General features: G+C 43.1%; 1 protein-coding gene across 2 annotated transcripts in view; it reads left to right on the top strand.

Annotated features, from left to right (window-relative positions):
* The first annotated feature begins 2,652 nt into the window (after positions 1-2,652).
* The window catches only part of Asxl1 (ASXL transcriptional regulator 1), a 61,381-nt gene continuing 42,510 nt past the window's right edge, over positions 2,653-21,523 (top strand). Inside the window, exons 1-4 of one of the 2 annotated variants that reach the window (XM_021150019.3) lie at positions 2,653-2,807; positions 9,205-9,287; positions 11,414-11,416; positions 13,790-13,898. In XM_021150019.3, the coding sequence (XP_021005678.1) occupies positions 2,751-2,807; positions 9,205-9,287; positions 11,414-11,416; positions 13,790-13,898 (252 nt within the window). In that variant the 5' untranslated portion in view covers positions 2,653-2,750. Of the gene's footprint in view, positions 2,808-9,204; positions 9,288-11,413; positions 11,417-13,789; positions 13,899-21,523 lie in introns of those variants that run through there. The other variant, XM_085833193.1, reaches the window with a different exon arrangement.

The raw sequence follows: 21,523 nt of genomic DNA, 5'->3' as shown, positions 1-21,523 counted from the left end.
ATGCTGCTTACATTCCTTTGCTTTCTGCTACTTCAAAGCCAGTACCAGCAAACTGAATTGCTTCACATTTCCAAAACACCTATACTTTCTGGGACCCACGTGGCCCACTCAGAAGTCTAGGATGATCTTCCTAAGGTCTAAAATTGATCTGCAAAGCTCCTTTTTCCAATGAGTGTAATGGAGTTGTGGGTCCCCACCCATGGGTCAAGCCAAACTGCAATACTTAATAAGAACTTGTCTCAAAACATAAAGGGCTTGAAAGGTAGGACAGTGGTAAAGCATCTACCATGCATCTTGAGCTCAAGTCCCAACACAACAAAACACAAAGCCTGCATTTTACAGTCTTCCCTATTCAACCCTTCCAAGTGTGTGGTTTTGTTGGAGCCATGGATCAATTCAAAACATCTGAACCAAGTTTCACTATCCTCTCAGAGGTGATTGTCTCAGCTGCAGATTGAAAAAACAATTATAAGCAAAACTACCAAAGGCCAGGGGTAGTGGGGCATGCATTTTAATCTCTAATGTATTAATGGGAGGCAGAGGTAAGACAATAGAAGCCCATTGACGCCAGCCTGTCCATATTGTGAGTGTTTTGTTTCAAAATAAAAAACTAGGAAAATGGTGTTGGGATATGCTCAGGAATTGTGGGAGGTCCTCAGTTCAACTCTCTCCCCACCAACAAAGTCCTAATATACACCTAATTTAATCCCAGTACTTGGAAGGCAGTGGCAGGTGGATCTGAGTCCAGGGCTAACCTAGTCTACACAATGAGTTCCAGGCCAGTCAGGTGTCTGTCTCAAAAACAAAACCTAAAATTTCAAAAACAGTAACAATAAAATAATTTTAGATGTATTTCTCCTCTCCCTTTTGGGATGAAATGAGAAGAGTGTTTCCATTTATTGAATTTGAGCCTTGGGTGAGCAGTAATAAGGACCGCTGAGTCCTTTAGGTACAAGGGTTGGACTGCTGGGTGATTTCTTCGTCTCAGCACTGGCTGCCTGTGTGCTAACACCACAAGAGTACAGGGTGTTTCCTTACCCACATAAACCTTTAAAAAACTGTAAAACCTGGCCATCAATCCAGTTCAAGACTGTAGAGATGTTTCTGTACTTTGAGCCAACAAACACTGAAAAATAATGTTCTGGGTGCTTCAAACCTTATCATCCTTTCACTGTAATCAAGGCACAGAGGCTCCATTGCCCACTGTGCGCTTGTAATAACGGCTCTCATTTATTCTACAGCAGAAGCCAAATTACATGAGCCTAATAATATCAGGATCTTCCACATTCTCTCCAACCTTCTAGATACTTCATGCTAATTTGTACCCCATCAAGGTTGTGGGATACTATGCTAACATAGATCAAACAGGCTCAGTGGGGTTAGGAGGAGTCAAGGAGTCACAACTAGGATTCTAAATCTAGGTTGGCTGACCTTAGGACTTGACCTCGCTCCGGGCAACTGCTTCTAAATATACACTCAGGTGCATTTAGATTTCTGTGGATGGACCTTAAGTGTTTACCTACTATCGGATCATCAAATTCACCTGGCGGCAACGCTGCTGGAAATTGCAGGTGCATTCTCTGCAAACACACAGAGGTATTACAAGAGGAAATGGGTTAATCAGCTAAGTCGGTCAATCGTGCAATAACCGTTTTACTGATATGAGTGTCTCTTTGCTTATTACTATGCGCCAGTTGACTCATTTAAGGGTGGGCCAAAAAGAAAAGTCCTGCTTTTTGTCACCCACCAGAAGTCCAGAAGAGAACTGTGTATGCGGTGGGGGATGGTGCAGTGGAAGCAGGGTAGCGGACTACCAACTCCGGATCCGAACCCGCAATGGACTCGCCTCCAGAATCAAAAAAAGCTTTGAACGGGTTAACCGCGCGCGGCCAGGGGGGGGAGTCCAGCCACCGCCCCTTCCCAGCACCACCTCCCAGAAACCCTCAGGCCTCCGCTAGTTCCCGAACCTCGCGAGACCCCGCCCCATCTTTTTCTGACCGACTTCCCGCCCCCTTCTTTACCGAGCTTGGGGCGCAGCGGGGTACGGAAGAAAGTGGGCGGAAAACAGGAGCCCGGGGCACTCCGGGAAATGTGGTCCAAGCACTTGAGGCAGCCATTTTCTTCCGGAGAGAGGTAGGCCAGGAAGCCAGTGAGGACTACAAATCCCAGCCACCCTTTCGGTTTGTTTTTGTTCAAAAAAAAAAAAAAAACCCACACTCCCCCTCCTCACTCTTCTCTCTCACACACACGCGGGCACACACATACACACACATACCCACGGCAGACACGCACGCATCCGAGCGTCGAAAGGAAAGCCGCGTGTCGCCATCCGGGCCAGCCCGCCACTAGTTCCCTCTTGGGTTTCCCAGCAGCGCGGGAACGCGGAGGCCGGAGCCGTGACCTCTGACCCCGTGGTTATGCGGAGCCGCCGCATTCCTTAGCCATCGCGGGGCTGCCGCTGCCGCTGCCACCGTGGGCGACTGACGCAGCGCGGGCGCGTGGAGCCGCCGCCGCCCCTCCCCCCAGCGCCACCCTCGCGCCGGGGTCTCGCTCAAGCCAGTCCCGGTGCGCCCGCCCTCTCCGGCCGCACCCGAGCCCTCGCACGCGCCGCCGCCGCCGCCGCCGCCGCCACGCGCCCCCCGCCGCTGCCGCCGCCTCCGCCCCAGCCCCGCGCCGCCACCGCCCCAGTCCGCCCCGCCCGAAGGACCCGCGTGGAGCCGCCGCCGCCACCGCCGCCGCGGAGGAGGAGGATGAAGGACAAACAGAAGAGGAAGAAGGAGCGCACGTGGGCCGAGGCCGCGCGCCTGGTGAGCCGAGCTGCCCGGGGGGCCGCGGCGGGGGGCGTAGGGGGTGGGCTCCGCGCGGCTCCCGGGGCGGGGGAGGGGCGAGGCCCTGCCCACCGCAGCAGGGGGCGGGGCCGCCCGGGTGTGGAGCTCCCGAGGTCCCGGGCCCGAGGAGGCTGGGACGCCTTTTCTCTGCACCCCCCACCCCCTTGAATTCCTGCGGAGGGGCGAGCTGGCAAGCGGCTCCTCCCCCCTCCGAGCGCCCGGGCGCCAGTCTCCCCTCCCCCCACGTTGGCAGCAGCTGCAGGGGGTCCCGGGGAAAGCGCCCGTTTATTCTTCTGCGGGGAGTTAGGTTTCCGGGAAAGGTCGGAAGTGCTTCCCCGGACTTCTTCGTGGGCAGTGGAGTGTGGGTCACTAAGACACGGCAGGGGTGAGAAAAGTGCCCCTGGTTTCAAGGACGCAAGATTTTTAGAGCGTTGGCAATTTAAACCAGGTGTGTGTCGGAAAGCAGTCGCTAAGGACCGATGTGAACCCTGAGTAGTGGTTCTCAAACTCGAGTGCCCGGTGGGACCATACCTGGGGACTTTGTTTCAAACACTGACACTGAACTCGAGATTCCGCTGAGAAACCGTACTTTTAGTCAGCTGCTTAAGCGATTGTTATGCCGGTGACCCTCGAATATTCAAATCACACTGAGCCCTGTGACTACAATAGGGGTAGGCAGTTTGCAGAGGAGCAGAATACACTTTGCGAAGAATGTGTATCTGTTTGAGGTTTCCCTTCTGAGGGTTTAGTTTAAAAAAAAAAAAAAAAGTAAATAGGTTTTTGAGCTCGCTACCTGCCCAGAGGATTTGTGGCTTTTCTGTTTCCCAAGCTTCAGTAGACTTGTGCGATAGCTTTCTTTTGGACTCAAAATACAAAGCCAAAAGACCGGAGGCATGTTCTTATGAAATGTTGCTGATGACAATTGTAATGGTTTATACTTTTCTCGGAGATGTCACTTCCTCAGACTGCCACAGTGCAGGGTTATGGGTGCATCCTGCTTTTGTGTTGACGCCCTGTATTTTATATGTAATTGTTATAATTTAGTTTTAATGGTGGAGTGAAGCTCAGCTTTCTTCTAGCCGTTCCTTTTACTGGAAAGTGAGTTCTGTCTGCCTCAAAAGTGTTGGAGGTTGATAAAGATCTAGAGTGAACCCTTTTTTTGGAGTCTGTGAAAGCCGGTTATTCATTTACCCATGGCTGTTTGAGCTACCAGAGAATTTCCACTGGTATTCCTGATCATCTCTCTTCTCCTGTTACCCTGGGAACAGAAACAGGGATTGTTTGTGTGAAAGATGTAGTTTATTTTTTGCTTGGCATATGAAAATTGAAACTCCGAGGTGGTGTATTTTTCCTTCTGTGATTCAATCAAAACTAGAACTTTGCCTAGTATTTATGATTTTTGGAACTTAATGATTTTTTTTAAAAGATTTATTTATTTATTTATTATGTCTAAGTACACTGTAGCTGTCTTCAGATACACCAGAGAGGCCATCAGATCTCATTACAGATGGTTGTGAGCCACCATGTGGTTGCTGGGATTTGAACTCAGGACCTTTGGAAGAGCAGTCAGCGCGCTCTTAACCGCTGAGCCATCTCTCCAGCCCTAATGATTTCTTCATCCATGCTTCTCCTTAATAAATTTAAGTCTGAAGGAGCTTAGGAGAAAGCAAAAATGTAGGTCTTTTATTTTATCATGGAAGTTGTTGGATCTTGACCATTGAAGTTCTGAGTTTCTGTGTGCAGGTGTTTATGACTCTGGGCACCCAAGGAATATTTGCTTGCCAGAACCCTACTTGTTAGAGGTAGGTGAAAGTACCTTCCAATCCTGTGTTGTTTATGTCCTGACAGCTCTGAAATCTTCTCCTCTCAAAGCTCTCTGGGCTCTTATTAATTGAAAGGCTCTAGCAGTTTGGAATCCGCTGTTATTTTAAGCCTCTTTAAGTTCTTAAATTTACTGTGGTTTGAATTCCAAGGTTAAGGTTGCTATTTCTATTTTATCATTGGCTCACCTTCAAGCTCAATTATCTGAAGTTATTTCTCTTTTTCTACTGTGGCTCTTCAGTTAAAAATAGTAATCTGAACAGGAATTTCTTTGTGGTGTAGTTGTACATTTGAAAGAGGACTTGTGGGAACATGGTATGCAATTTTGCATATCTTTTATGTGGTTTGTATTTTAGAATTTTCTGTGCTTTTTGTGGGGGGTGGATGGGGGGGGAGTGCAAAGTCTTCTTCCCATTTAAAAAAAAAAAAAAGTCCCGCCACACTGAGTGCTGGGAGTTTCTGCTTTTACTTCATAAAGGAACACCTGGCAAGCAGTGAGTTACAATGGCAGTGCAGTCAGTTTTGCCACAGGGTTACTATTGGTAACTGCTTTTGGACAGTTGAAATTAGATCACGTTATGGCGACTCACGTGCTTGTCAGGTGGGGGTTTATAATCGCTCTTGGCCTTGCTCAAATTGGGGAGTAGATAATGACCTTATATATGCCATTCTGATGTAGGAAAGCTTACAGGATTCTGGAGAATTCTAGCAGAATAGCAGACTCCTGCAGATGGGTTTTTGCAGTTGTTAGTTTTAAGAAGTGGACATTCTTCTCTCAGATGCCTTACAGAGTGCGTGGCATCTCTAGCTATCGGAAGTAGAGATGTGGAATAAATATGCCATCTTGTTAGGAACAATTTGGGAGAAACAGCCAAGGAGATTTTCTTTTAAATTGTGTACTACACTTAAATAGATTTCTCTGGCTTTTGAGAAATGCTACATTGCATGCTTTGTTTTTGCTCTGATTCATGACTGAACATTTTTTTTTTTTTAAAGACTTATTTATTATATGTAAGTACACTGTAGCTGCCCTCAGACACTCCAGAAGAGGGAGTCAGATCTTGTTACGGATGGTTGTGAGCCACCATGTGGTTGTTGGGATTTGAACTCCGGACCTTTGGAAGAGCAGTCGGGTCCTCTTACCCACTGAGCCATCTCACCAGCCCCATGACTGAACATAATTATATCAAACATTTTTTTTCCTTTCAAGTAGAGAGATAGTTTTTTCTTTCCTTCAAAAAAATATGTGGTTTAGAAAGACTGGCAATAGAGCACTGCTGGATTGTTCTGAAAACTAGTGGTTTATATACAATTTTAATGAAATGAGTACTTTATATCTTCAGATGTAACATCTCTTTAGAAGTTTTTTTCTTCTGTTTTAAGATTCTCAGGGTCTTTCTGGCTGCTGTTTAAATAATTGGTAGGTATTTTTTCAGTCATGCTTTTTTTTTCCCTTGTAGGAGATTTGCAAGATTTGTGTCTGTGTCTGTGTCTGTGTGTGTGTGGGGTTGAGATTGATTGATTTACACGCATGAGCAGAACTATAGGCTTACATGTTACAGGAGAGGCCCAGAGTTAAACAGGTATATTGGTTTCTGTCTTTTGTTTAGGAATAAATATGCTTAGTTCCTCACTTCCCTTTGAAGTATCTTGGCTTGGGAGATTACTTTTACTGTGGAACAATGGGTTCACTGAAAAAGAGATTTGACTCTGCTGATATGTTAGGGAGTGCTTCCAGAGGGAAGGTAGTTTCTGAGCTGAGCCTTGAACAGTTAGTGAGATGTAGGCAGGCTTGTCATAGAGGCAGAAGCTGCTGAAAAAAAAAACATGGCTGAAGGAGGAGAGAAAAACTACATGGATGTAAATATATTTGCAAAGTGTGCAAATGGGGTGGAAACAGAGAGGAATTGCAGGTACGAGGTGTGTGGGCTGGTGAGGCAGTCTTGCTGGGGGTAGATCGGTCATTGAGAGGCTTTGTGTGCCCAGCTTCTGGGCACCTACGGGTGCTTACTCAAGTTCTTTTCAATTTGAAAAATGACCCTGAGAGGAAAGTCTCAATACTTGAAGAGTGAGAGATCCCCCTTTGGCTCAGGTTGTATAGGTACATAGGTACTTGCTTCAGTTTGGAAGAATAGAATTTAAATCTTATCCTGTCTTATTCTAAAGCCTGCACTTTAGTGGCTGGGTGGGTTCTGGAAACATACTTTCTGCTGCTTATGGAGAGACAGCGTTGCTGAAGATGATTTTGAAATAGGAACATGATGAAGGTAGACTGTGTGGTCTGCTACAAGGCAGGTTCCGTGTGGGTTTTTTTTTTTTTTGTTTTTTTTGTTTTTGTTTTTGTTTTTGTTTTTCGAGACAGGGTTTCTCTGTGTAGCCCTGGCTGTCCTGGCACTCACTTTGTAGACCAGGCTGGCCTCGAACTCAGAAATCCGCCTCTCTCTGCCTCCCAAGTGCTGGGATTAAAGGAGTGTGCCACCACGCCCAGTTCCGTGTGGTTTTAAGTGAGGGATAATCACAAACAGGAATGGATTTGAGAACAGGGCTGGACTCAAGGATATAATGGAAAAGGCTGTTGTGTTGGGTCACTGGCTGTGGTAGTGAGCCAGGTAGATAAGAGTGAAGGGTGCCACATGTGTGTTGCTAAATTAGGTGCCAATTAAGGTAAGGAATGTAGGGAGAAAGGGTAAGGATGGAGGGGGAGATAAAGGAGAGTTGCTCAGGTGAATTAGCGTTGAATGAGTTAAGAATGGACAGTTAGACTGATGAGTCATACAGAACTACTTGACTCTGACACTTGGGAGAAGTCTAGAGGTAGATAGGGTCGGAGTCATCAGGGTTAGAAGCAGCACTAGTAACTGACAAGAGCAGTATCAAAATGAACAGAGGGGCTAAGGAGGAAAAAGGGGAGGTTTGCTTTAGTATTTCCTTCTCCAAACTCTGACTTCCTTTAGTGATAAGGTCTTTTGTAGCCTTCCTTTGGAACTTCCTGCCTGCCCACCCCACCCCCATCCCCCTTTAATAAGTGACAGAGAGAACTTGGGTGTTACACTTGTTAGCTTGGAGTGCCTGCAGCAGCTGCTCAGGTGTCGAAAGTGAGATAATGAAATGGCAACGTTCTTTTCCTATTAGAGGAGCATTTCTGAAACAGCTCAACTTTGTGAAGATTGCTGAGGAAGTACATTAGTTACAGACCTAGTTACTGATGGACTAACACAGGCAGGAAATTAGGTTCCTCATTGTTATGTGAGTCACAGAGAAAACTTACAGCATCGTGTTGTCGTGTGACAAAATGTACTGTGGCAGTTAACCCCAGAATTTTCATGGTTTAATGGGAAAGAACTGAAGCTGGGCATGGCACACACTTGTAATCCCAGCACTTGAGAGGTGGAAAAGTAGACTCAGGAGTTCCAGGTCATCCTTGGCTAAATGGCAAGTTCAGAGTTAGTCGTAGGTTGTCTCAGAACAAAACTGAACATATAGCTAGGCCTGGTGGTGTACACCCTTAACCCCAACACTTGGTAGACAAAGGCAAGGGGGTCTTTGTAAATTTGAGACTGACCTAGTCTGCATAGTGAGTTGCATGTCAGATGGGACTGCATAGTGAGACTGTATTTAAAAAAAATTCATACACACACATACCCATATGAGATAAGGGAATTAGTCAAAACTTTTTTTTGGAGGCAAGTTTTTATTATGTAGCCTGGCTGGTCTTGACCTCAGTATATAGACTGGGCTGGTCTTGAAGCCACAGAAACCTGCTTCTGCTGGGATTAAAGGCATGTGCCACCACACTTGGCCTCGCAAGGTCCTTGAGTAAATTTCAATCTTCTCATGTATTTTGCAGAAGTTTTTTGTTTGTTTGTTTGTTTTGTTTTGTTTTGAGACAGGCCTCATAAGAGGTTGCCCTGCCTTCTGAGTGCTGGGATTAAGGGCATGTGCCACTGTTGCTCAGTTACAGTCTATATTTAACGACATTAAACTATGCAGTTTCCAGAGCTGCTAAGGTCTTATATATTATTACACATGTTAAAGTAGCTGTCCTTAGAATTGAGAATTAGAATATTTTCATGTAATTGCTTTTTTTTTTCCTAATTGCAGTGAACTTTCAATGTACTGCTAAGAGTGTGATTTGAATCTGAAGTAATTGTTTTAATGCCATGTTGGGGCTTTGCACTTCTGCCATCGAGCCATATCTATAGCTCCAGAGTCATTTTAATAGTGGTAAATCTTGGGGACTGGAGAGATGGCTCAGCGGTTAAGAGCACTGACTGCTCTTCCAGAGGTCCTGAGTTCAAATCCCAGCAACCACATGGTGGCCAACAACCATCTGTATTGAGATCTGACGCCCTCTTCTGGAGTGTTTTAAGACAGCTACAGTGTACTTACATATAATAATAAATAAATCTTTAAAAAAAAAAGATATCTGTAGCCAGACTTTAAAAAAAAAAAGATAGTGGTAAATCTCACCTGTCACTGACAGCTCCTCATAGCAGGCCATGCTACAGACTAACGAAAGTTTCACACTGAAGTCAGAACGTTTCTGTTTTTTCAGGTGTTAGAAAACTACTCGGATGCTCCAATGACACCAAAACAGATTCTGCAGGTCATAGAGGCAGAAGGACTGAAGGAAATGAGGTTTGTATTGCTCTTACTGTTTAAATGACATATGTGCCTGTGAGAGTCATCTGTTGGTCTCTCTGTGGTTGTGTATGTAATGGTAGTGTATCTGGTGTGTACTGTGAGGGTGGGAGTGGAGTGGTAAACATCTGTTTTTTTACATCAGAAATACAGTATCTTTCACAAGACCTTACCTAGGTCTTGACTTACAGCTAGAATTGGGTTCTTCTTTTCTTTTCTTTTTTTCTAAAAATTTATTTTATTTATACGAGTACGCTGTAGCTGTCTTCAGACACACCAGAAGAGGGCATCAGATCCCATTACAGATGGTTGTGAGCCACTATGTGGTTGCTGGGAATTGAACTCAGGACCTCTATCAGTGCTCTTAACCGCTGAGCCATCTCTCCAGCCGAGGGTTCTTACTTTCTAATACAGTTTTTTTTTTTTTTTATTTTATTAAGGTAAGGTCGCATTGCAGGTTTACCTTCTTGTAGACTCTTGTTTTGCAAGTTTTGGTAATAGAGAAGGAACAAATATATATACTCTTTTCTCTATACTCTCTATACACAGTATACACAGGCCTGAAGTCTTTTCCTTTCTGATCCAAGAAAAATGGTCTCAGTGGCATTACACCCTATCTATCTACTCACTAATTTAGTCATTCACTCCTGTTTCTAAATCTCTTGCAGCCCCAGGTGGCGTCCAACTTGCTGCTCAGCTGAGGGCTTGCCTTGAATTCTGATCCTCATTTTTCTACCTTGCCATCCACAAGTAGCTAATTTAGCCAGTTGTGATACAAATATACTAAGGAGTAATTTGTGGAATTTGATACAATGTAGTTTTCCTGGAGAACAAAAAACACAGAAGTAGTTGGAGGCATAAAAACCAGGGGTGCCTTTAATTCGGTTCTTTTCTCATCATTATACCAATTTCTCCTTTTTTACTTTTTTTATTTATCTATATCTGTCTATCCATTTATTTGAGACAGGATTTCCCTGTGTAGCACTGACTGTTTTGGAATTTATTCTGTAGACCACGTTGCCCTCAACTCAGAGATCTACTTGCCTCTGCCTCCCAAATGCTTGAGTTAAAGTAATGTGTCACCTCTACCCAGCTAAAAAAAAATTTTTTATTGTTATTGTGTGTGTTTTACACTAGTGTATGTCTAAATGGTGTGCATTTAGTGCCCATGGAGGCCAGAAGAGGCATCGGGAGAACTGGAACTGAAATTACATACATTTGTGAACTGCTAATGGGTATTGGAAATTTGAACCCAGGTCCTCTGGAAGAGCAGTTAATGCTCTTTTTTTTTTTTTTTTTTTTTTTTTTTGGTTTTTCGAGACAGGGTTTCTCTGTATAGGCCTGGCTGTCCTGGAACTCACTTTGTAGACCGGGCTGGCCTCAAACTCAGAAATCCACCTGCCTCTGCCTCCCAAGTATTGGGAGTAAAGGTGTGCGCCACCACGTCCAGCTCCACCTTTCTTTTTAATGTGAGCGAGGAAGGGGGGGAGTCCATAGAAAAGCAGTCCTTTTTGGGGGGCTTGGAACAAACAGCATTTTGTCTGTGGTGGATATTGCATACATGCTTATGTATGTGCAGGGGCGTGGCGTGTGTTAGGTCAGAGGACAACTTTGGATGTCATTCTTCTTTGCTTTTTGAGAAAAAGGGTCTCTTATGGGACCTACTGCTTACAATTTGGGCTGTGCTGGTTTGCTACCAAGCCTGTCTCTGTCTCCCCAGCACCAGGACTGCAGGCGCCTGGCTACCATGCCTGCTCTAGGTTTTTTTGTTTGTTTGTTTTGGTTTTTTAACATGTAGTTTTTGGGGTGTGAAGTCTGGTGCTTGCTTGAGAAGCACTTTATTGAAGGAGCCCTAAGCCCTAATTTCTCCTCAGCCCTAAGCAGTTAGTGTATTATATTGCTAATCACATTGTAGCCATTTAAAATGAGAAAAGTTATTTCTCAGGTTGCATATTCTTTAGCTAATGTATTGTGGGGTGGGATGCTTGGGGTTGCCTCCAACCTATCTATTTGACTCGTAGCTATGCACTTTACAGTGTGATAATTATGCTTTATTTTCCCTCCCATGTGCTATTCTCCATCACGCTGATGTCTTCCCTGCTGCTGGATCACTCTATCAATAGAAGGTAAATTAGTCCCTTGTTTGTGCTTTTTGTTTTTCTAGGAATTGTAGCACTCAGGATGAGTGACCAGCTCTGTCGTTGTAGATAGGTGTAGTGTGTAGTACTCACAGAAGGACTTGGCCAGGGTGTTATCTCCTTGTAGGAGATGTTAACACAGCCAATTGACGTTCTAGATTTTGTACCCACTTGGCTTTTTTTTTTTCCTCCACTTGGCTTTTAGTAACTGCTTTTTGTTGAAAGTTATTTTTAGCATTCAATGTGTTTCAAAGTAGAATTATTTTTTCAATGGCTTTTTTATACTCATTTTTTTTTGTTTTTTGAGACAGTACTCAATTTATTTTTAACACTATGTAAATTAACATTGCTAGTTTTGAAAAGCAAGGGGTTAAGATACATTTTTTTAAAAAACATAGCAAGGAGAGGGAAGAAAACATGCACAGGTAAACCCTAGCACTCACAGTCCAGGGACAAATGTAATAATAGGCATCTGTCTAGCTTTGATACCTTTCTCAGTGTTAAGATTAGTAAATGTTGTATCTCGTGAAGTTGTCATTTTTAGCCTTTTATCTAGTTGGATATTTAAACATTATGCTAACTCCATTTGATGGCTTTTTTCTTTGTAACGAAATCCGTAGATGAGACTCATCCATTCCCTTTCACAAGAAAGAAAATCAATTTGTGGGTAGAAAATATTAGAAAATATTTAAGTGCAAAAATAAAGTATAGGCATATTATCAGGATTCAGTGCCATTTAGTCTGGTGTTCTCATAAAGCTATGTGGCAGTGTTTGGGCTGATAATATATATTGCAGTGTAGACACTAGAAAACCTGTTTTTGTTTTTGTTTTGTTTTTTTCCGAGACAGGGTTTCTCTGTGTATCCCTGGTTGCCCTGGAACTCACTTTGTAGACCAGGCTGGCCTCTCACCTGCCTCTGCCTCCCAAGTGCTGGGATTAAAGGCGTGCGCCACCACTGCCCAGCTCTGTTTTTGTTTTTTATTCAAAATGTTTATTATATTTTACTTAGTGTTTGTGAATATTGGGGAGGGGGCATATAGAGGTAAGAGAACAACTTACAGGAGTTGGTTCAGGTCTTCAGGACTGGTAGCATGTAATGTGTTTTTCGGGTTGGGATGTTAACTCATGGCCGCCAGAAGAAAGTATCAGATGCTAAAGGTACTGATATCTGTTGGAAGCAGCCGAATGTGGGTGCTGGAAACTGAGCTCCAGGCCTGTTTAAACTGCTGAGTTATCTCTCCAGCCCCAAGAACCAAAATAGTTACTTTTTATTTTTTATATATTTGGTTTTTTGATATGGGGACTTCTATTAAGTAGTTCTGACTGCTCTGGAACTTACTATGTAGATCAGGCTAAACTTAAATTCATAGAGATCAGTCTGCCCCTACCTCTCTCTCTTGTGCTGAAAGTAAAGGCATGTGCCAAAAGTTTTGTGGGGTTTTTCTGTTTTTGTTTTTGTTTTTTGTTTTTTTTTTTTGGACAAAGGGTTTTTCTGTGTATTTCTGGCTGACATGGAATTAACTCTATAGACCCGGCTGGCCTCAGACTCAAAAATCTGCCTGCCTCTGCCTCTGCCTCCTGAGTTTTGAGATTAAAGGCGTGTGCCCAATGTAAAATTTCATTACAGTGTATTATGTTTCTGTTTTTGAGCAGATTTTCATAATATAGACCAATATGGCCTGGAACTGACTATGAATCCAGACTTTGGCTTCTTACTCAGCTTTTTGAGGGCTGAGGTTATATGAATGAATTACCAGGCTAAGATATGCGCTTTAAAACTTGTTAACATAGGACTTGGAAATGTTTTAATTTTCAGTTTGTGTGTATGGCATATATACTTGGTTACACTCGGAGGCCAAAAGAGGGCATAGGTATCCCCCGTAGCTAACAGTGTTAATAGGTTGTGAGCCACCCACACTGGGAGTCAAATTCTGGTCCTCTGTGAAAGCAGCCAGTCCACTTTTGTTTTTGTTTCTTCAAGGCAGGAGACAGGTTTCTTCACTCTGTAGGTCAGGCTGGCCTCAAATTCAGAGATCTCTGCCTCCTGGGTGCTAGAATTAGAGGTATGTGCCACCACATCTTGTCTCTACATTTTTTAGAGTTTGGTTCGTATTGTCAGGAAACACTAAAGATGTGCTTGGTGTATATTGTGAATTGTTATGCTCTACAACCTAGATTCTGAGCGGGACTTCTGTGAATTTCAGTTGTTTCTCTTCACTGCTTTCACAATAGGTTTGTGAAAACATTGCTTCTGTTTTGTTTGCTTTACTTCCTGGTTTGGAAATTAATTAGAGGAGCTGGATATTTGGTAAGTAGACACCAACTTTTGTGACCTATTTCTGTCTTTTCACTCTTTGCAGTGGGACATCTCCTCTTGCGTGCCTCAATGCCATGCTACATTCCAACTCAAGAGGAGGAGAAGGGCTGTTTTATAAATTACCTGGCCGCATTAGTCTTTTCACACTCAAGGTAAAATGATTTCTCAGTGCAGTGGTCTTCAAAACTTTGTGCATAAGAGAAACCTGGTGGGTTTGGAATGGTGCTGATGGATTGATTGATTGTCTTTCCTAATATCCAGTCAGGTATCACTAATGTCTTGGTCTTCAATGGTACTCTGAGATGCTGTAGTCTTTTTTTTTGGGGGGGGGGGGGTTGGTTTCGAGACAGAGTTTCTCTGTGTAGCCCTGGCTGTCCTGGAACTCACTCTATAGACCAGGCTGGCCTTGAACTCAGAAATTTGCCTGCCTCTGCCTCCCAAGTGCTGGGATTAGAGATGCTATAGTCTTAACAGACTGTTAGGAGCTACTAAGTTATATCAACTGTTGTTTCTGTGTTCAGCTTTGCTTGTCTGTACCTTAGTAGATACATGCAATTGAAAGATATGTGTAGTGAAAGATAAGTGTAGTGAAAGATATGTGTAGTGAAAGATATGTGTAGTGATGACTACAGATGTGCCTTAGTAAGGATTTTGTTTGTAATAATACTGTCAGGGATAAATTACTGTGCAACTCTAATGAACCTACTCTATGGGAAGTAACCGAAATGTGAGTATCAGCATTTACTAAGTGACACTAATTACAAGGAGGAGGAGTTCAGAATAAACCTTATTTACTGAAGGAATAATTATTTTTCTACCATTTCTGATATATTTGACTGTCATTTAGGGCTGATATAAATAATTTAGATTTTGTGGACCTAGTGGCTCTGTCAAAACTACTCAGCTCTGCTATGGTATCAGGAAAACAGCTATCTCCTCTGACTCCCGCTCGCTCTCCCTTACTCCCCCCACCTCGCTCTCTCACTTTCTTACTCTCTCCCTCCTTACTTTCACACACACCTTTTCTAAAAAGAGTTTTAATGTATACCAGCTTTTATTGCTTTTTCTTCTTATTTCATAGAATATTCTTGTTTTAGAGACTGACTTTCTTTGTAGTATATTCTGGCCTTGAGCTCACTTGATTGCTCACACTGGCCTGAATGAAGCATGCGTATGACTTTTGTCATACAAGTACTGGGATTGCATGGGGTTGTCACCATTGCCTGGCTTTACAGTGTTGCAAATATGGAAAACACCTTGGTAACAGAGAAGGGTTGGAGGGATGGGCGGGATGGCTTCAGTGGTTAAGAACACTGGCTGCTCTTACAGAGGACCAGCACTTGATTCTGAGCGCCTATTTGGTCCCTCACAACCTTCTGTAACTCAGTTCCAGGGGTTCTAGTACCTTTTTCTGACCTCCATGGGTACCAAGCATGCATGTGGTGTTCAGACATATAAAGGGAATAAATTATAAAACAACAGTAAAAGAAAGAGCACTACACTTATGCAGCCTTACATTGTAAAAAGTACCGTTTTTGGGGAATTGGGGAGATAGCTCAATAGGTAAAAGCAGTTGTTTACTCATGAAGTCTGGAGTTCACTCAGGTAAACAGCTAGATGTGCATGTGGTGGTATGGGACATGGGAGAGATGTACCACTCCTCACTACCTGTGGCAAGGAAAGTGGACACAGAGGGCATGAAAGCTGGCCCCAGTGGATGGTCCTGTTCCTCCCCTGGTGGCACTGGGTACAGGAGTGCTGGTGGGCTGATCAAAGTAGCTACCACCTAGGCCTAGATCCTGGGCTTTGAGTTGGCTCACCCCTATATCTACCCCGTCTAGGAGATGGTGGAACTTGTGAAGGGGTTGGTCCTGAAGAAACAAAGCAGCCGGATCTCTGTGACACAGGGCAAGGGCAATAACAGGATAGCCTAGAGGAGTCCTGGTGGTGAGGGACCAATGACTCATTGTAATGAACATTTACAAGTAAGGATGTGTGGACAAAAGGATATATTAGGCGACACACTATAGCTTCCACAAGATGTTTTTTGTTTTGTTTTTTATATTGTTTTCTTTGGGGGGTACACTGGAAGGCCAGAGGGTGGGTACGAAGGGACAACAGATGAATGGGATTGGGGTACATGATGTGAAATTCACAAAGAATCAAAATAAAAAGTTTTAAAAAGGGAGGATGGGGAATAGAGAGATGGCTCAGCGTTTAAGAGCATTGACTGCTCGTCCTGAGGTCCTGAGTTCAATTCCCAGCAACCACATGGTGGCTCACAACCATCTGTAGTGGGATCTGATGCCCTCTTCTGGTGTGTCTGAAGAGAATGGCAGTGTACTCATACACGTAAAATAATAAATCTTAAAAAAAAAAAGCTAGGCATGACTTAAATGCCTGTCATTAACCCTAACACATTGTTGGCTTAGAGACAGGAAGATGGTTGGGGCTTGTGGCTACAAAATTAGTGAGACACTGGACCTGAAGGGAATGACATGGAAAGTGATAAAGCAGAACAGGTGTTGTTCTTCTTTGGCCTCTCCGAGGGCACACCTGAACACGTGTGTTTATAGTTGTATACAAACATAACACACAATGAACAGTTTAGGATGGAGATGCAGTTAATTGTAGAGTATGTCTGAGGTGGTATGTTAATCCCCTTGCATTTTTCATTAGTGGAAAAAGCAGAGGGGGATAAATTGAAAGATAATTGTTACATTCTTTTTGGGTTTGGGTTTTTGTTTTTGTTTTTTTGACACAGGGTTTCTCTGTGTAGCCCTGGCTGTCCTTGAACTCAGAAATCCGCCTGCCTCTGCCTCTCTAGTGCTGGGATTAAAGGCGTGCGCCACCATGCCTGGCTCATTTTAAGTATTTTTAAAAATAATACTGCTCCTTTGTAGATTAATACTGTAATCATTTTGTATGTTGGGGTGTAAAAAACTCATTTAAAATTCAACAACCTATTTAGACAATACCTTTTGTAGTTCTGTAACCTTTAGGGGGAAAAGAAGGCATTCTTTCTAATGCTTAAAATCCTAAAGTTTTTAAGGAAGGAAAAAATGTCAAGTCATCCCGTCTGTTTTCACTCTGGCACATAGAATGCTGGATCTGTACTCCCTCTCTGTATGGCAGTACTTGCAGCTGGGTTAGGAACTGGGACCCAGGTCTCAGTACGCCAGGTAAAAGAAAGTGTGTCTTCAGGTTTGCAGCCTTTGGCTACTTTGTCTTTCAAAACATCTGTTTGTTTGTTTGTTTTTTGTTTGTTTGAGACAGGGTTTCTCTGTGTAGCCCTGGCTGTCCTGGAACTCACTCTGTAGACCAGGCTGGCCTCGAAGAAATTCGCCTGCCTCTGCCTGGGATTAAAGGCGTGCTCCACCACACCTGGCACTTTTCTTTTTTTAAGTTTTGGTTTTATTGTATTGGTGTTTGCTTATATGTTTGTAAGGAAACCACTCAATACCTAGAGCTTAGAAGAGGACAGGATCCCCAAGAACTATACTTACAGATGGTTGTGAGCTAGCTGCCATTAATCCCTGAGAACCAAACTTGAGTCCTCTGTAAGAGCAAGTCCTGCTCTTAACTACTGAGCCATTTTCTTAGCTCCAACAAAGGCTTAGTTTGTATTTTATTTTATTTTACTTTATGTGTATAGTGTTTCATATGCATGCATATCTGTATATCACGCGTATACTTACCTGATGCAGAGGCTAGAGGAGGACATTGGATCCCCTAGAACTAGAATTGACTCTTAGGAGTTGTCATGTAGGTGCTGGGAATTGAACCGGAGTCCTCTCACTTAGTACTTATGACTGCTGAGTCATCTCTATCCATCTGCAAGATTGATTTCTAATGTCAGCAGATGCTTTCATAGCTATAGGTAGAACTGCTCCAATGGGGGCAAGAAAAAAAATATTAGACATTAACTTGCTGAACAAGAAGAAAAAAATAACCTAAAAGCTACACATTCTGTTTATAACAGAAATGGAAATAAGCAAGAGGAAATAGACAAATCAGCTGACTTGAGTGGGGTACCATTATCTTAACAATTTTCAGATCCTGAGATGAGCACTTTTGTTATGCCTGGTTGGTTTGAATTTTTAGTTTAGATTGCCTTTAAATTTTACTGACATTTCTTACTGTTTGCTTTTGTTTCATGTTAGAAAATTGGTTAGTATGTGTCAGTGCTACTGCCCTGGAAGTGTAGGACAGGGTGATTGATGCGCACGCAGGCCTTCTAGTCTTAGACCTAAAGTGTGGGGGTGGCGGGATGGAGAACTCAAGGTCATCTTTGGCTACAGAAGGTTTGAGGCTCTCAAGACCGTGTCTCAAAAACAAAGGATTGGATGAGAAGTTCATCAAGGTCAGGGTTTTAGCCAGGCATGTGGTATGTTACTTGGAGTGTAACCCTGAAGAGTTCAAATTGATCACACAAAAATATGTAAAGCCCTTTTATGTCATAAAATGGGTATATAAATGGAGATTTCAATTGCTGTGAATTGAAACAATAATGAGGGACTGGAGTGTTTTCTCTTGTGGTTTCTGTCATTACCACTTAAGCAGTGACTTAAACTCCTAAGCCATCTTCTGTGAACCTTCGATCTCTTTTGAGTGCTTTCTGGGTTAGACATCAATAAGACTGACTACCATTATAGCATCTTTCTGTATGAAAAGTAAGCTAGCTATGGGTATTTTTCTTATTTATGATGTGTTTGCATTATTGGCTACTGACTTCTTTCAATTGTTTTTATTATTACTATTATTGTTTGAGAGAGAGAGAGAGATACTTGAGGTAAGAGAACCATTATGTGAAGTTGTTTTTCTCTTTCTACTTTTATGTGTGTTCTGGGGAACAAACCTAGGCAGTTGGTATCTTAATTAATTTTCTTTTTTCTTTCTTTCTTTTTTTTTTTTTTTTTTTATTTTTCGAGCCAGGGTTTTTCTGTGTAGTCCTGGCTGTCCTGGAACTCACTCTGTAGACCAGGCTGGCCTCGAACTCAGAAATCCGCCTGCCTCTGCCTCCCAAGTGCTGGGATTAAAGGCGTGCGCCACCACTGCCCGGCCTTAGTTAATTTTCTATAAACAATTTATAAAAGACAGACTATTTGGGGCCTTCAGTTTCAGAAGGTTAGAGTCCATTACCATCATTGGCAGTGAGCTTTGCAGCAGGTAGGCAGCATGGTGCTGGAACAGTAGCTAAAAGCTCACATCTTTATTCACAAGTAAGGGAGACACATTCTGATAAAGATAGGGATCTTTTAAAACTCAGAGCCTACCCAGTGATTCACCTCCTCCAACAAGGCATAGCTCCTAATCCTTGCCAAATAGTTGTACCAACTGTGGACCAAGTATGGAGATAACTGAGCCTGTGGGGATCATTCTCACTCAGACTGCTACAGTTGGCTTGTGCCAGCAAATACTTGACTTGCTCAGCCGTCTCACTGGCCCTGCTGACACTTGTTATCACAATACTCTGCCGTAGGCAGTCTGTTCAGAATGGTACCATTTGCTCTGGTTAGCTGATGTAACAGCTCAGTCTTGATGGAGGTCTTGACCTCTCGCCTTAGTTGGTGAAACATTGGAGTACTTGAACATACCTGTCTGAAAGGGGTGTATACAATTGTCTGGATTTCCAGCAAGAGGGAATTTGACTGTTTTCAGAGTCTGTTCTAAGTCTTCCTTAGAATCTGTTTTATGCTTTGGTGAGATGAACTGCTTTTTTTTAATATAAGATTTTATTGTTATATTTTAATTCTGCATGTGTATCTGTCTGTATATGCCTCAGGAGTTCATGTGCCCATGAGGCCAGAGTTGTTAGGCTCTGTGAAAATAGATTTATAAGTGGTTATGAATTGATCAGTGTGGGTGCTGGGAACTCAGTTGGGTCCTCAGCAAGAATAGTCTGAGCTTTTTAACGACTGGGCCATTACTGTAGCCCCTGTCTACCTACCTTCCCTAACTACCCATCTGCATAACATTTACTTACTTACTTACTGGTGTATGTGTTTGGTAGTGTGCATGCCACAGGGCACATGTGTGGATGTCAGAGGAGAACCTACAGGGAATTGATTTGTTTGTTCCTTCCAGTGTGTAGGTGGGATTGGGGAATTCTGGGACTCAAATTCATGCAGCAGGCCCTCTGAAACTTGAACCAAAATCTTGCCTTAAGTTGTTTGTGTCAGAAACTGGTCACAATGATGAAATGCTAACTCATAGAAAATTGATACTGGGCTGGAGAGATGGCTCAGCAGTTAAGAGCAGTGACTGTAAAGGTCCTGAGTTCAAATCCCAGCAACCGCATGGTGTTTTACAACCATCCGTAATGACATCTGACACCCTCTACTGGTGTGTCTGAAGACAGCTACAGTGTACTTAAATATAAATAATAAATAAATCTTAAAAAAAAAAAAAGCTGGGTGTGGTGGCGCATGCCTTTAATCCCAGCATTTGGGAGGCAGAGGCAGGCAGATTTCTGAGTTTGAGGCCAGCCTGTCTACACAGTGAGTTCCAGGACAGCCAGGGCTACACAGAGAAACCCTGTCTTGAAAAACCAAAAAAAAAAAAAAAAAAAAAAAAAAAGAAAAAGAAAAAAGAAAAGAAAATTGGTACCAAAGAACTAAAGTATGGTGGTTAGTGTTGCTAATTTGACAGGGTCTGGAACTTCTCAGGGACAAGCTTCAAGACACATTTGAACATGTTTATGAAGGATTCCGTTTATTGGGTTCATTGAGGTGGGAAGTGTCACTTTAAAAGTAGATCCCACCATTTCCTGGGTCTCCCAGCACAGTGGCTCTGTGAATAAAGACCCTTGTTACCAAGCTCAATGACTCGAGTTTGCTCCCCAGAAACCTGTGTGGTAGAAGGTGAGGTGAGAACCAGATCCTTTTGAAGGAGATGGGTGAGAAGGGAAAAGGGAAAGAGAAAGCTTAGCACTAACATTCTTTGTTCTCTTCGGACTGGATGTAATGTGACCAGGTACTTTATATATCTGCCTTATGTCCCACTGCCATGATCAACTGTGGGCCAAAATAAGAGTAAATCTTAAGGAAAAGAGAAGAAGGAAGGAAAATGCCACTACATTCAGTGTAAATGCAGCCGCCCTTTACCCTGCTGTGTCCTTCCTTCTCCAGGAATCCCACTGTCCCTTTTATATTCTCAGGGCTTCTGTGGTCCTTCCCTCTTACTTAAAGCATGTTCTAGGCTGGCAAAGAATATATCTTACTGTTTTACAGTGTCCTGAGACTTTGACGTTGAACATAAAAGTAATGATCTGATTAATTTGGCAAAGGAATTTTCAAATGTTCGGGAATTGGTATGGTTCTTGTTAGCAGTTTTTAGCCAGATTTATAGTGAAAATTAGTATAAAGATTTGAGAAATACGTAGACAAAAAGTGCTCATATTTAAAGCTATAAACAAGAAGGGTATTATTAGAGAAATTAGTGGCATTAAAAAGGTGCTTTGTGCCAGGGGAGATGGCTCAGCAAGGTTGCTGCAAGCCTCACAACCTTTTTCATTCCCAGCACCCACACAGTAGAAGGAGAACAAGTCATCTCCCTGCAGAGCATCCTCATACATCTCTGTGCCCTGTGCCATGCAAGCATGCACAGACATCGTATGTGATTTGTTTTAAGAGAAAAGAGGGCTGGTGAGATGGCTCAGTGGGTAAGAGCACCCGACTGCTCTTCCAAAGGTCCAGAGTTCAAATCCCAGCAACCACATGGTGGCTAACAACCATCCGTAACGAGATCTGGTGCCCTCTTCTGGAGTGTCTGAAGA

The sequence above is a fragment of the Mus caroli genome, unplaced genomic scaffold, assembly GCF_978045245.1.
Source record: "Mus caroli unplaced genomic scaffold, Mus_caroli_1 scaffold_2, whole genome shotgun sequence".
Classification (NCBI taxonomy): Eukaryota; Metazoa; Chordata; class Mammalia; order Rodentia; family Muridae; genus Mus; species Mus caroli.
The sequence above is the reverse complement of the archived record's forward strand: the minus strand, read 5'-3'. Positions and strand labels throughout refer to the sequence as shown.